Here is a 15,449-nt window from a genome sequence, read left to right as displayed (position 1 = left end):
AATACATTTTTTGCACATCACTTAAAATCCACACCTGTAAAGGTTCTCAGAAAAGGTTTTAAATGTTTGTATTTGTATCTGTCGCTTTAAAAAACGAATACTATATATTATCATCATTTGTATTACTTTTCTTTAGATTAAAGCAAGGTCACATATCGGTAGTGGTACCGGTTTCAATACAATCGTGCAAAACACAGTATTTTCTCTTGAAGGCACAAATCCTATTTCAAGATTGTGGTCACGTTGGTGTCACACACCCTTTTTTCACAACGTCGGCATAAATTGTAGCGACATAAAAAGCAAAGGTGGTTTCAGTACTCAAAAAGTTAACAATCTTAGTGGTGTCTGTGGTCCTACTACTGGACAGATGACCCCGGAAATCTGGGGCCATCGTAACCCCGACGGTCGCTGACTGACCTTGGCTTTAGCCCCATCACGACTCGAACCCATCTAGTCAGAGTGCCACAGCCCCAAACGAACTAACCGGTTTAAACACTTGAATAATGTCCCTTATAAACACCTCATTTAAAAAAAATTAACTAGGCAAGTCGGTTAAGAACAATTTCTTATTTACAATGACGGCCGACCCCGTCGATGCTGGGCCAATTGTGCGCCGCCCTGCGGCACTCCCAATCACGGCCGGATGTGATACAGCCTGGATTCGAACCAGGGACTGTAGTGAGGCCTCTTGCACTGAGATGCAGTGACTTAGACCGCTGCGCCACTCAGAAGCCCCAATTGGCTGCATGACTGGCTCTGCGGCTGTGGACTCTTATCGATATAACAATGACTTTTGAACCAACATGAAAACTAGAGGTCAAATCATGTGCACAGACCAGTTTACCATCTCTGGTACAACATGGCAGCTATTGGGAAGATATAACTAACCAAGAACCCAGGTAAAGTCTCTAAAATCAGCTAGCCGTCTTGTGATTATGTTATGAAATTAGGAGGCAAGTTTAACTCTTCCATTTTCTTTTCCTTAAATAATTCAATGACACATTTTGTAAATCTAAACCAGTGGTCAGAAACAACCTGAATCAACCCGAGGTGTTAGTGTTACTTTATTGATGAGTGGAACCGTGAGACTGACTCAACAACCTTTGTTAGGCACGCAGCCCCATGATACAACTCAATCTTCACCCAGCAACTCTTACAACAGAGAAACCTAATATCCCTGCTGTAAGACTCATAACAGTAATGAACATTCTCAAATTCTGAAGAAAAATGTGCAAGGCACTGTTTTAACCAACAGGGCAGTTCAACCAGTTTCAATACTCATTAGGCTAAACAGTGGTGAGTGTAAAAACTGCCAGATAAGTCAAGTGCTAGTCAGTTGAGCTGTGCGTGGGAATGGTACTACCTGTACTATAAATGACCTGGAAGAGCCTATTATGACAAACCAAAGCAATTGACTTAAAATCAGTTATGTAATGATCAGTGAGTTACCGAAGGGTGTGGTCACATTGGTTTGTTTTGCCACCCTTCACAGTGCTCTTCTATTTTGACACAGAAACATATGTTAGGAGGAGAACAGTGCAAACAGTCTCGTTCTCCTCCTTGTCCTTCTGCTATAGTGATTGATGGTCCTCCCTCGTCAGCCCGGTTGCACACGGCCCTAGCCTGTGTATCAATTGAATTGGCTGCTCTGAGATCACATGATCGAGCACTGATCTGCAGCTCCAGTCCCAGAGGCTCCTGAGAGATTCAAGGATTCCAGGTCAAAGTTTAGGCCAGGTGGCTGATGGGGGAAAACAGATAAGACGATCAATTTAACGTTACTCCACAGCTGCACTAAATAAAGATAGGTTGGTAGACAAAGAAAGAGAGAGCGAGTGAGAGGAGAAACATACTGATTCACCAGCCAGCTCTTTGGGTGGTTGGCCCAGGTCTTGTAGCTGAAAATTCAGATAATAATTCAATCAATATCCATACACAGGAAACCATCAGTATGGATGACAACCAACAGTTCATGCACAATTTGTCTCACCTGCTGCATGATTTCCAGAATGCTCTCAAAGCTATTCTCCCCATCTCCCTCCTTCTCAAAGAGGCTGCAGATCTCTCCCATGACCCTGTGCTGCTGTTCGTAGCGCTGGAACTGATCTGGGGGGAGGGACTGACGATTGCTGTTCAGCCACTCAGGATACTGCATGAGGAGTGAATGACAATCCGTTATCCAGTTAGAAAGTTGGGTAAAGGGCAAGGTATATAAAAAATAAGAATAAGTATAATTTGAGGGAAAACCCAAACATAAGCCAAGAAAAAACACACACTAACCTTCTCAGTGATTTCTTTGAGAGACGGGTAGAGCACTTCCTTGGAGAGAAGATTCTGCATGATGGACTGCATGATTGGCAGGATGTTTCCATCTTGCCCGTCCCGCTCTCCATCCTCATCCAAATCCAGCCCTTCCAGAGTCTTTGCCAGATCCTCTCCAGCCAATCCTGCACTCTGATTAATAAAAACACGAGAACAGTCTGAAATGCATTGAAGTACAAAGAAAGGGGTATTCCACCATGGTCAATATTTTCAGAACATTGTCCAAGCGTGGTAATAACCAAACCTTTCATTACTTATTAAAAAACATCAAAATTATAATCATCTGAACTACCTGTAAGTTGTCTGCATTTTTAGCCAATCCACTGAGGGTATCTTTGAGACAGGAAGTGAATTCTTGTTGGGAGGCTACATCAGTACCTGTAAAACAAAATATACACTGCTCAAAAAAATTAAGGGAACACTAAAATAACACATACTAGATCTGAATGAATGAAATATTCTTATTAAATACTTTTTTCTTTACATAGTTGAATGTGCTGACAACAAAATCACACAAAAATGATCAATGGAAATCAAATTTATCAACCCATGGAGGTCTGGATTTGGAGTCACACTCAAAATTAAAGTGGAAAACCACACTACAGGCTGATCCAACTTTGATGTAATGTCCTTAAATCAAGTCAAAATTAGGCTCAGTAGTGTGTGTGGCCTCCATGTGCCTGTATGACCTCCCTACAACGCCCGGGCATGCTCCTGATGAGGTGGCGGATGGTCTCCTGAGGTATCTCCTCCCAGACCTGGACTAAAGCATCCGCCAACTCCTGGACAGTCTGTGGTGCAACGTGGCGTTGGTGGATGGAGCGAGACATGATGTCCCATATGTGCTCAATTGGATTCAGGTCTGGGGAACGGGCGGGCCAGTCCATAGCATCAATGCCTTCCTCTTGCAGGAACTGCTGACACACTCCAGCCACATGAGATCTAGCATTGTCTTGCATTAGGAGGAACCCAGGGCCAACCGCACCAGCATATGGTCTCACAAGGGGTCTGAGGATCTCATCTTGGTACCTAATGGCAGTCAGGCTACCTCTGGCGAGCACATGGAGGGCTGTGCGGCCCCCCAAAGAAATGCCACCCCACACCATGACTGACCCACCGCCAAACCGGTCATGCTGGAGGATGTTGGAAGCAGCAGAACGTTCTCCACGGCGTCTCCACTCTTTCACATGTGCTCAGTGTGAACCTGCTTTCATCTGTGAAGAGCACAGGGCGCCAGTGGCGAATTTGCCAATCTTGGTGTTCTCTGGCAAATGCCAAACGTCCTGCACGGTGTTGGGCTGTAAGCACAACCCCCACCTGTGGACGTCGGGCTCTCATACCACCCTCATGGAGTCTGTTTCTGACCGTTTGAGCAGACACATGCACATTTGTGGCCTGCTGGAGGTCATTTTGTAGGTCTCTGGCAGTGCTCCTCCTGCTCCTCCTTGCACAAAGGCAGAGGTAGCGGTCCTGCTGCTGGGTTGTTGCCCTCCTACGGCCTCCTCCACGTCTCCTGATGTACTAGTCTCCTGGTAGCGCCCCCATGCTCTGGACACTACACTGACAGACACAGCAAACCTTCTTGCCACAGCTCGCATTGATGTGCCATCCTGGATGAGCTGCACTACCTGAGCCACTTGTGTGGGTTGTAGACTCCGTATCATGCTACCACTAGAGTGAATGCACCGCCAGCATTCAAAAGTGACCAAAACATCAGCCAGGAAGCATTAGGAACTGAGAAGTGGTCTGTGGTCACCACCTGCAGAACCACTCCTTTATTGGGGGTGTCTTGCTAATTGCCTATAATTTCCACCTGTTGTCTATTCTATTTGCACAACAGCACGTGAAATGTATTGTCAATCAGTGTTGCTTCCTAAGTGGACAGTTTGATTTCACAGAAGTGTGATTGACTTGGAGTTACATTGTGTTGTTTAAGTGTTCCCTTTATTTTTTTTAGCAGTATATATATATACACACACACATCTCCGCAAAACACAGGGGGAAAAAAACTGACATGGATAAAAACAGACGGGCACGTAAAAACAGAACTGAAAATATGTGGATGCTTACCAACTTTCCCTGCTGCCTCTGACAATTTGTGAAAGTGTTGCAGCAGCTCAGGTTCTTCCTGTGCGAGTTCAGTCATGGCTTTCTCCCACTCTTCCTTTGCCCGAGAGGCCATCTCACCTTCAAACAGTGCCTCGAAGAACTGACTGTCCTCCAGTAGAGGGAGCTAGAGAGATTTGCATCAACAGGTAAACAAACTCTTGGTCAATTGATCTTCCCCCATTCACAGATAGAAATGTATAGGGAAGGGTTGACAGACATTGAGGAGACACTGAAAGATACCTTCTGTACCACAATCAGAACACCAACAACCAGAGTTTCTTATAAGCAAGCACCAGGCAATTGGTGAAGCTAGGGGACATTCTAGAAACCAGGGAAAAGATTCACTTACTTTCTCCTCGCTGCCCTTGGCTGGTGGGGGAGCCATGGCAGCAGCAAGGGCTGGGCCCAAGGGGGCCGAGTTTGTCTTCTCAAAGTCATCGAGTGCACCTTTTAATAGAGGAAAGACAGTAGAAGTGGAGATGTTGTGGCAGTTATCAGCATTTAGCAGGAGCAGGTCAAGACAAGGTGAAGAGATTGAGCAGGTAGCTAGAGGACAAAGGTCAAATCTTCAACGTCGGGGTCAATGTGCAATACAGTCATGTATTAGTTGATTATCAAACTCAGTATGATGAGGTCACTACTTCTACTTCAGAAACCCAATTGTTTTATACATTACCACCATTACCATCTCTGATGTTAGGAGTACAACTTCACCAACCTACTGGAATTATTAAAAACGTCAGATTATGATATGGTAATTGCATTCCTGCTATTAAGATAACAGTAGTCTCTAGTCTAGCAGCCGGCTATACAAAGTGGGATTGGTTACTAGTATGCAACACATTATGAATTCAAATGGGTTATCCAGTAAACAATGACAGAGCTGTCTGACAATCCAGATCACACTAGCTGTAAACCATAAAAAAAATCTAATAATAATAATTCAAGGGCAGCTTGAGTTTAACTTGCAACCACATTTGATGCCGTTCTATTTCTGTCAAATCGGGGTCAAAGCGAACGACAAATTATGATATCATATATACTGCGGTAGCGTTGTAATGCTAATGATGACCCCGTTGTAAACAGCAAAAGGCATGAGATTTTGTGAGATAATGCCTGGCTTTCGTTTTGGACTTGGCATGCAGGTCCAACCAAATTCCACCATCTAAGCTAGCTAAAGTTAGCTAGCTAACAAGGCGCGTTGATCCACGTTTTACACAATACTTGAATGAATGTATCTTTTGGCAGGATTGATAACAATCACACTTCACTCAGGGAGTAATGTAAAATCATACTGTCCAATAACTCATCCAGTTCTGTGTCTTGTCCGGCTGACCCTGAAGCCATCTTCTCTATCCAAACAACTGTGCCGTAGACGCAGTAAAATGACGTGAGTATAAAATGTTTTGTCAGAGTTCACAGTTCCTATTTGTTCTGAACGCGGCACAGCTAAATTTGCAGTGGGAGGGACGAATAAGAAGAACACATTCGTTCCAAAATGATGAATGTCAAATCATAGATAGTCAAAAATTGAATATCAATAGCAGCTTTGTAGAATTGTTCAATACATTTAAAACAGCAAACAAGTTGACCAATAGCCTATGTATACATCCCATCATTTTAGCTGTTTAATCGTATTCAAATGTAAATGTTTAGTATTACCAGTGAGCTCATACAATTTAAGGTTAATCTGTAAATCCTAAATGAATATCAGTTATTTTCCAAATCAGTGAATATGTCCATTCTTTGGTGTCATCTGGACCTTTTCAGACGTCATGTTATTTGAGGTGACAGAGATGAAAAATTATACACAAAACATTCGGAGCACCTGCTATGGCATACAATGACCATAATCCATTGCACATCTACTTATCCGCTGTTTTTCTTTTATACCTGCTACGTACGGAGAGATCTGAAAATACATGATCTAAGTGATTCATAGTTCAGAAATCATTAAAGTATGCGTTATTTACTTTGAAGAACTACAAAATAGTGAATTTGTCAGACAGCAAAGGCGGCAGCTCTATAGAGATGAGGTGATGACTTGGAATGAAATAATTGTCATCAAATAAAACAAATGTAGCCTAATATACACAACGGAAATATTTTATTAAAGTAATGTGAATACATGACGGTTAATAAGTGATAAGCAGTAAATGGGCAGTCACTACCATCATGGGACTTTTATTAATGGATTTATTCTGTGTTGAATACAGCATTCAATGCAAATAATCTAAATTATTTTCAATAATCGAGCAGACCTCAAAAGCACGAATCGCTCAGCACTAAGAGGCATGAGAGAATGGAAAATGACCTTCAAGAAATGTAAAAAGCAGTCTATGCCTGAATGTGAAACAACAATTATCCACCCTAATGATGAATATCACATGCCTGTAGGTTAGGAAAAGGGTTGGTGAAAATGCTCTCCTAACCTGCTATAAAGTCACTTTGGTTGTAGATGTATCGAAGTGGCGTGTTTTTAGAAAGTCCCCTTCTACCATGCTCTGACCGTGGATATTGCTCGTCCGTATACCGCGTTCAAAACAACTGGGAACTCGGAAATTTCCGACTTCAGTGTGTTCGAAACAACTGGGATCTCGAAAAAAAAAAAGAAGAAAAACTGGGAAAAATCGATTTGAACGGTCATCCAACTCGGAATTCCAACTCGGGAACTGAGGCCTCTTTATTGAGCTCCAACTTTCGGACCTGAAGATCACTGACGTCATGACTTGACCTCGTATTTTTCCAGAGTTCCCAGTTTTGAACGCAGCATAACTCCTAGCGTGCTTGTAACTGCGTTTGCTTGTCGAAAGCCAAACTCTTCATTGAGACAATAGTGTCACACAGTATGGGTCATAATGCTCATAAAACCTAGCGGTCAAACGGGAAATGGTTCCAATCGTTTTTTCCATAGGGGATTTTAGAAACACTTAAAGGGCTGTGTTTCGTGAAGGCTTACTCAGGAGTGGCGTTTTGATAACTTGTCCGAGAGACATTTACAAGGTTGACTTATAAATATATTAGTCTATTTACCCCCACACAAATTAAATGCTAATTAGCTGCTAATGTGGCTATCGTGAAGTATAAGCGCCATGATGATCTGGACGAGACTGCTGAATCGAGGCAAAGGTATGAATCTCTGGATTAACTATCTAATGTTAGCGTAAATGTAGCAATTAATAAATTGTCTACATTTCTTTAAATGGACAATTCTGTAAACTCTCTTGGGCAAGTTAAGTGACACAATACCTGTTAGTAGGTGTCATCTAGAGATGACGTGCAGGAATTTGTACTCTTGCATGATGTCTACTTAGATGCTATTTAGCATTTCTGAATAGAGTCGAATATACTGATAAAAGTAGTCTTGTTCGAAAAAGATTTACATGGTTATCAAAACGTTACGCCAGGGTTAGCCTACAGATAACACAGTCCTTATTTGAAGTGTTTCTAAAAATCCCCTATGGGGAAAATGAATGGTGTAAAAACTATTGGAACCATTTCCTTGTTGAACCATTTCCCTGTTTAACCGCTAGGTTTTATGGGTAGTACTACACCGCCACTGTGGGGCTCTATGCTGAAACCATAGAAATAAGAATGAATAGAATGGGCTTCTAACTCTGGCAATTGACTGGTAATCTCATGGGTACACTTGCAATGGCTGCCTGGAATTGTGATACAATAATGTCCATGGTATTTTGGATTTTTTTTATTTATTATTTAACCAGGTAGGCTAGTTGAGAACAAGTTCTCATTTACAACTGCAACCTGGCCAAGATAAAGCAAAGCAGTGTTACACAAACAACAACAACAACACAGAGTTACACATAGAATAAACAAACATATAGTCAATAACACAATGGGGAAAAAGTCTATATACAGTGTGTGTGCAAATTAGGTAAGTTAAGGGAGGTAAGGCAATAAATAGGCCATAGTGCAGAGCAAGGGAAACAACTACTTCAAGGTCTCAGAGCAAGTGACGTCACCGATTGAAACGCTATTAGCGCGCACCCCGCTTACTAGCTAGCCATTTCACACCGGTTACACAGGGAGTACAGGAGGGGGCTGAGCACGGACCCTTGTGGGTCCTTCACCACCTGGGGGGGCTGCCCGTCAGGAAGTCCAGGACCCAATTGCACAGGGCAGGGTTGAGACCCAGGGCCTCAAGCTTAATGATGAGCTTGTAGTCAATGAACAGCATTCTTACATGGGTATTCCTCTTGTCCAGATGGGATAGGGCAGTGTGATGGCGATTTGTGTTGCCTGTGGACCTATTGGAGCGGTACGCAAACTGAAGTGGGTCTTGGGTGGCAGGTAAGGTGGATGTGATATGATCCTTAACTAGCCCCTCAAAGCACTTCATGATGACAGAAGTGAGTGCTACGGGGCGATAGTCATTTAGTTCAGTTACCTTTGCCTTTTTGGGTACAGGAACAATGGTGGGAGAGATTGAATATGTCCGTAAACACACCATCCAGCTGGTCTGCACATGCTCTGATAGCACAGCACAGATTGAAGGGTACACTTCCTGCTTTAACTTCCTGGCATGGGTACACTCAAAATGGCAGCCAGTCCACCCATTACGCCATCATTGACTTGAGTGGAGATGTCCTTTCTATTTATTCTTATTTCTATAGCTGAAACATCAATCCATGGGCAAGTCGGTAGCACATTTTCATTTGTGCCAAAATCGAAATGAAAGAAAAGTTGTCTTGCAAATTCAGCAGGCTATCATGTAAAATGGACTTTATTTTATTAGCTTGTGCTTTGGTGTGGTTATTGTCGTGTCTTGACTATCATTAAAGTGAAGACTGTTATATTATCAAATCAATTCTCTGTGTAATTATTCCATGATTAAACTAATCATGTAAACATGAATTAACTATGAAGTCGGGGCACCACGGGAAAATGATGTTTAGAGTTACTATTTCACAAATTGAACTCTCTTCAGATATTTTCATATCTTATCGACAGTCACTTATTAATGTATTATTACCTCATCGGACATTCTGAACGTTGTACTTTCTTGTAGTCTGCACGAACCCTACTTTATGGATGAATCAGCGATACACAAATTAGGTCAATTATGTATTTACTAACTAATTAAACAATTACAGAATACACACTAACAACATACAGTAAACAGTCTCTAGAAGACTAACAAAACAGGACAGTGGTTATAACACGGTGGCGAATTCAGAGAGAGGAGGGGGGAGAAAGGGAGACAAAGGAGTTACTCTATCAGACATTGGGAAGCTGCGCTCATGAAAATACAAAATCTTAAGCACTCTAATAACTGCTCATTTGAAAAAAGAGAATGCAATTTATATATTTACGATTTAGCTGGCCTTGATCGTCGAAATCCTTTGGTCTCGGAGATGTTGGGTGTATGACTCTGGTTCAGGCACCAGAGATCACCATGTCCTTAGGTAGAAGTCGTGGTGGTGGTAAGAATTGATACTTCGACATACCCTGTACAGTAGTTCTAAGAGTTGATCTCGTTAGAATGCTTCAGAGGTTGCCGGTGTTCTCTTCCTGGGCTACATATGTTTTCAGCTGCAGACCGACAACGCGACATCTAGGATTTGCTTCTTCTGTAGTGATCGATAGTTTAGTTTATAACCATTTTGCAACATTCGGCTTGTTCTGTAGATGTAACCATTTCAAAGTGGAGACTAGCGTTCTCACATTCTCTGGTCTTGTCCTTTGGTGGAGTTGTAGTTTTAAACCATTTTGCAACATCTGGCTCACACCTTAGTCTGCTTGGTCTATAGAGTGGTAGATTTCTTAACCATTTGTAACGTATTCAGTTGGCGCTGCACGTAACTGGTCTAATATGTCAATTCTTCAGCAAGTCCTTTTAAACACTTGGGGAAAAAGGGTGTTCCATTATGTTTGGCATAATGTCTGTGCTCACATGGGCTTGGTTACTGACTGGATAAACTTTACGTTAAAAAACATTTTCTAATTTAGAAGACTTGAGTTACATTTCTATATTTTCAAAAGTATTCTGATACTTAATCATTCATTTTATACAACATTCAGATGTAAACCTCATAATTGAGAAGTGTAGACAGAGATACAGTTATGTGGTTATACTGTCTTTCATGGCGTCGCAACATAAAAACACATTTAACTTGAGGGTTATTTTAGTCTCTGCTGACCATTTCTAACAAATATAAATATTGTTTAATTCTCACATTTTGGGGATGCAGGAGTTTTGGCAGGAGATGATCCTTTGTTCTACTTAGGTCTCTCGCTCCATACTGCTTGGCAAGGAAAGGTATTTATGACCATCATAAAACTGGGGGGGTCTGAAGACCTTAGCCTAGCCGGCACACCCGATCTCCATCTCAGGACTGGCAAGTCATGATATTATCAATGCACGAGCACCTTTTTCCCCACTCCTATAAATAAAATAATAAGTCATACAAAAGTTTTACTGTGCATGAAGTTTCAAATGCATTTGTCATTACAAAATGTGTAATGTGATTTTAACGTGTCAAAATATTGAATCAGTTGTATTCCGCAAATGAAGTGGATGAGGATGCAGTTTTTGCAAGAGGGATGGAATCTGGTTTGAATTGGTCCTCAGAAAAGGTGAGCCGTTTTCGTGATACCAGTTCTCTCTCTGTGGGTCTAACCCCAAGAAGTTCTGGAAAACGGTTAAAGACCTGGAGAATAAACCCGCCTCACAGCTGTCAATGTCCCTTAATGTTAATGATGTGGTTGTTACTGACAAGGAGCACATGGCTGAGCTCTTTAATCACCACTTCATTAAGTCAGGATTCCTATTTGACTCAGCCATGCCTCATTTCCCGTCCAACATTTCCTCATCTCCTACCCCTTCTAATGTGACTAGCCCTGATGCTCCTCCCTCTTTTTTCCCCTGCCCCGCTACAAAGTTTCTCCCTGCAGGCAGTCACTGAGTCCGAGGTGCTAAAGGAACTCCTTAAACTAGACCCCCCCAGATCCTTTCTTCTTTAAGGTTGCAGCCCCTATCATCACCAAGCCTATCTCTGACCTTTTTAACCTGTCTCTCCTATCTGGGGAGGCTCCCATTGCTTGGAAGGCAGCCACAGTTTGTCCTTTATTTTATTTTAGTATTTTTTTTATTTTACCCCTTTTTCTCCCCAATTTCGTGGTATCCAATTGTTGTAGTAGCTACTATCTTGTCTCATTGCTACAACTCCCGTACGGGCTCGGGAGAGACGAAGGTTGAAAGTCATGCGTCCTCCGATACACAACCCAACCAAGCCGCACTGCTTCTTAACACTGCGTGCATCCAACCCGGAGGCCAGCCGCACCAATGCGCCGGAGGAAACACCGTGCACCTGGCCACCTTGGCTAGCGCACACTGCGCCCAGCCCGCCACAGGAGTCGCTGGTGCGCGATGAGTCAAGGACACCCCTACCGACCAAGCCCTCCCTAACCCGGGCGACGCTAGGCCAATTGTGCGTCGCCCCACGGACCTCCTGGTCGCGGCCGGTTACGACAGAGCCTGGGCGCGAACCCAGGGACTCTGATGGCACAGCTGGCGCTGCAGTACAGCGCCCTTAACCACTGCGCCACCCGGGAGGCCCCCAGTTTGTCCTTTATTTAAAGGCCAATTTCTATTTTGCCGTGTTTATCAAAAGTGTTGGAAAAACGTGTCAATAATCAACTGACTGGCTTTCTTGAAGTCAATTGTATTCTTTCTGTTATGCAATCTGGTTTCCACTCAGGTTATTGATGTGTCACTGCAACCTTAAAGGTCCACAATAGTGTCACCATTGCCCTAGATTCTAAGCAATGTTGTGCTACTATTTTTATTGACTTGGCCAAAGCTTTTCAGACGGTAGACCATTCCATTCTTGTGGGCCGCCTAAGGACTATTGGTGTCTCTGAGGATCTTTGGCATGCTAACTACCTCTCTCAAAGAGTGCAGTGTATAAAGTCAGAACATCTGCTGTCTCAGCCATTGCCTGTCACCAAGGGTGAAAAAATTAATTAGCAAAAATATTACATTTACATAAGTATTCAGACACCTTTACTTAGTACTTTGTTGAAGCACATTTGGCAGCGATTTCAGCCTCGAGTCTTCTTGGGTATGACGCTACAAGCTTGGCACACCTGTATTTGGGGAGTCTCTCCCATTCTTCTCTGCAGAACCTGTCAAGCTCTAACAGGTTGGATGGGGAGCGTTGATGCAGAGCTATTTTCAGTTCTCTCCAGAGATGTTCAATCAGGTTCAAGTCTGGGCTCTGGCTTGGCCACTCAAGGACATTCAGAGTCTTGTTCCGAAGCCCCTCCTGCGTTGTCTTGGCCGTGTGCTTAGGGTCGTTGTCCTATTGCTTGGGGTCGTTGTCCTACGGTCACAAGACGCAGGCCTCCTAATTGTCCCTAGAATTTCTAAGTAAACAGCTGGAGGCAGGGCTTTCTCCTATAGAGCTCCATTTTTATGGAACGGTCTGCCTACCCATGTCAGAGACGCAAACTCGGTCTCAACCTTTAAGTCTTTACTGAAGACTCATCTCTTCAGTGGGTCATATGATTGAGTGTAGTCTGGCCCAGGAGTTGGAAGGTGAACGGAAAGGCTCTGGAGCAACGAACCGCCCTTGCTGTCTCTGCCTGGCCGGTTCCCCTCTTTCCACTGGGATTCTCTGCCTCTAACCCTATTACAGGGGCTGAGTCACTGGCTTGCTGGGGCTCTCTCATGCCGTCCCTGGAGGGGGTGCGTCACCTGAGTGGGTTGATTCACTGTTGTGGTCATCCTGTCTGGGTTGGCGCCCCCCCCCCCCTTGGGTTGTGCCGTGGCGGAGATCTTTGTGGGCTATACTCAGCCTTGTCTCAGGATGGTAAGTTGGTGGTTGAAGATATCCCTCTAGTGGTGTGGGGGCTGTGCTTTGGCAAAGTGGGTGGGGTTATATCCTTCCTGTTTGGCCCTGTCCGGGGGTGTCCTCGGATGGGGCCACAGTGTCTCCTGACCCCTTCTGTCTCAGCCTCCAGTATTTATGCTGCAGTAGTTTATGTGTCGGGGGGCTGGGGTCAGTTTGTTATATCTGGAGTACTTCTCCTGTCCTATTCGGTGTCCTGTGTGAATCTAAGTGTGCGTTCTCTAATTCTCTCCTTCTCTCTTTCTTTCTCTCTCTCGGAGGACCTGAGCCCTAGGACCATGCCCAAGGACTACCTGACATGATGACTCCTTGCTGTCCCCAGTCCACCTGGCCATGCTGCTGTTCCAGTTTCAACTGACCTGAGCCCTAGGACCATGCCCCAGGACTACCTGACATGATGACTCCTTGCTGTCCCCAGTCCACCTGGCCATGCTGCTGCTCCAGTTTCAACTTCCACCTGACTGTGCTGCTGCTCCAGTTTCAACTGTTCTGCCTTATTATTATTCGACCATGCTGGTCATTTATGAACATTTGAACATCTTGGCCATGTTCTGTTATAATCTCCACCCGGCACAGCCAGAAGAGGACTGGCCACCCCACATAGCCTGGTTCCTCTCTAGGTTTCTTCCTAGGTATTGGCCTTTCTAGGGAGTTTTTCCTAGCCACCGTGCTTCTACACCTGCATTGCTTGCTGTTTGGGGTTTTAGGCTGGGTTTCTGTACAGCACTTTGAGATATCAGCTGATGTACGAAGGGCTATATAAATAAATTTGATTTGATTTGATTCTCTGCTTCTAACCCTATTACAGGGGCTGACTCACTGGCTTACTGGTGCTCTTCCATGACGTCCCTAGGAGGGGTGCGTCACTTGAGTGGGTTGAGTCACTGACATGATCTTCCTGTTTGGCTTGGCGCCCCCCTCAGGTTCGTGCCGTGGGGGAGATCTTTGTAGGCTATACTCGGCTGGTTGAAGTTGGTGGTTGAAGATATCCCTCTAGTGGTGTGGGGGCTGTGCTTTGGCAAAGTGGGTGGGGTTATATCCTGCCTGGTTGGCCCTGTTCGGGGTTATGGCCGGACAGGGCCACAGTGTCTCACCCCCCCCCCTCATCCTGTCTCAGCCTCCAGTAATTATGCTGTCAGTCTATTATATCTGGAGTATTTATTCTGTCTTATCCGGTGTCCTGTGTGAATTTAAGTATGCTCCCTCTAATTCTCTCTTTCTTTCTCTTCTCTTGGAGGACCTGAGCCCTAGGACCATGCCTCAGGACAATCTGGCCTGATGACTCCTTGCTGTCCCCAGTCCACCTGGTCGCGCTGCTGCTCCAGTTTCAACTGTTCTGCCTGCGGCTATGTTACCCTGACCTGTTCACCGGACGTGCTACCTGTCCCAGACCTGCTGTTTTCTACTCTTTCTCTCTACCGCACCTGCTGTCTCTAACTCTGAATGATCGGCAATGAAAAGCCAACTGACATTTACTCCTGAGGTGCTGACCTGTTGCACCCTCTACAACCACAGTGATTATTATTATTTGACCCTGCTGGTCATCTATGAGTGTTTGAACATCTTGGCCATGTACTGTTATAATCTCCACCTGGCACAGCCAGAAGAGAACTGGTCACCCCTCATAGCCTGGTTTCTTCCAAGGTTCCTGCCTTTCTAGGGAGTTTTTCTGTGCCTCTATCCCTGCATTTGCTTGCTGTTTGGGGTTTTAGGCTGGGTTTCTGTACAGCACTTTGTGACATCGGCTGATGTAAAAAGGGCTTTATGAATAAATTTGATTGATTGACTGGTTGATGCTTTTTTATAAAACACTCTTAGGCCTCACTCCCCCCTATCTGGGATACCTACTGCAGCACTCATCCTCCACGTTTGTATTTTATTTAACTAGTCAAGTTAAGAACAAATACGTATTTACAGTGATGGCCAAACCCTAACCCAGACGACGCTGGGCCAATTGTGCGCCGCCCTATGGAATTCCCCATCACGGCCGGTTGTGATACAGCCTGGAATCGTACCAGGGTCTGTAGTGACACCTCTAGCACTGAGATGCAGTGCCTTAGACTGCTGCGCCACTCGGGAGCCCATATACAACACCCGTTCTGCCAGTCACATTCTGTTAAAGGTCCCCAAAGCACACACATCCCT

General features: G+C 44.3%; 1 protein-coding gene across 2 annotated transcripts; it reads right to left on the bottom strand.

Annotated features, from left to right (window-relative positions):
* Window positions 1-1,046: 1,046 nt before the first annotated feature.
* Window positions 1,047-7,241, bottom strand: LOC109872081 (peroxisomal biogenesis factor 19-like). Of its 2 annotated transcripts, none has more exons than XM_020463183.2 (8): window positions 6,864-7,241; window positions 4,781-4,878; window positions 4,393-4,555; window positions 2,615-2,700; window positions 2,281-2,454; window positions 1,991-2,149; window positions 1,854-1,898; window positions 1,047-1,741 (listed from the first exon to the last, which is right to left on the bottom strand). In XM_020463183.2, the coding sequence occupies exons 2-8, from the start codon at window positions 4,814-4,816 to the stop codon at window positions 1,655-1,657; spliced, it is 750 nt and encodes a 249-aa protein (XP_020318772.1). In that variant the 5' UTR covers window positions 4,817-4,878; window positions 6,864-7,241; the 3' UTR covers window positions 1,047-1,654. The 2 variants fall into 2 exon arrangements, with proteins under 2 accessions (XP_020318772.1, XP_020318770.1); XM_020463181.2 differs by lacking the exon at window positions 6,864-7,241 and adding an exon at window positions 5,727-5,888.
* Between the last annotated feature and the right edge of the window lie 8,208 nt (window positions 7,242-15,449).

Source organism: Oncorhynchus kisutch, linkage group LG27 (assembly GCF_002021735.2).
Source record: "Oncorhynchus kisutch isolate 150728-3 linkage group LG27, Okis_V2, whole genome shotgun sequence".
Lineage (NCBI taxonomy): Eukaryota > Metazoa > Chordata > Actinopteri > Salmoniformes > Salmonidae > Oncorhynchus > Oncorhynchus kisutch.
This window is presented reverse-complemented; position numbering and strand designations above follow the sequence as displayed.

What these genes read in the sequence shown, in the direction of transcription:
- LOC109872081 (XM_020463181.2), bottom strand. Translation starts at nt 5,778, where the DNA reads ATGGCTTCAGGGTCAGCCGGACAAGACACAGAACTGGATGAGTTATTG. An exon ending in CCAAGGGCAGCGAGGAGAAA is followed by an intron (nt 4,556 to 4,780) that starts GTAAGTGAATCT and finishes AAATCTCTCTAG; the next exon opens with CTCCCTCTACTGGAGGACAG. An exon ending in AAGAGCTGGCTGGTGAATCA is followed by an intron (nt 1,742 to 1,853) that starts GTATGTTTCTCC and finishes TTCCCCCATCAG; the next exon opens with CCACCTGGCCTAAACTTTGA.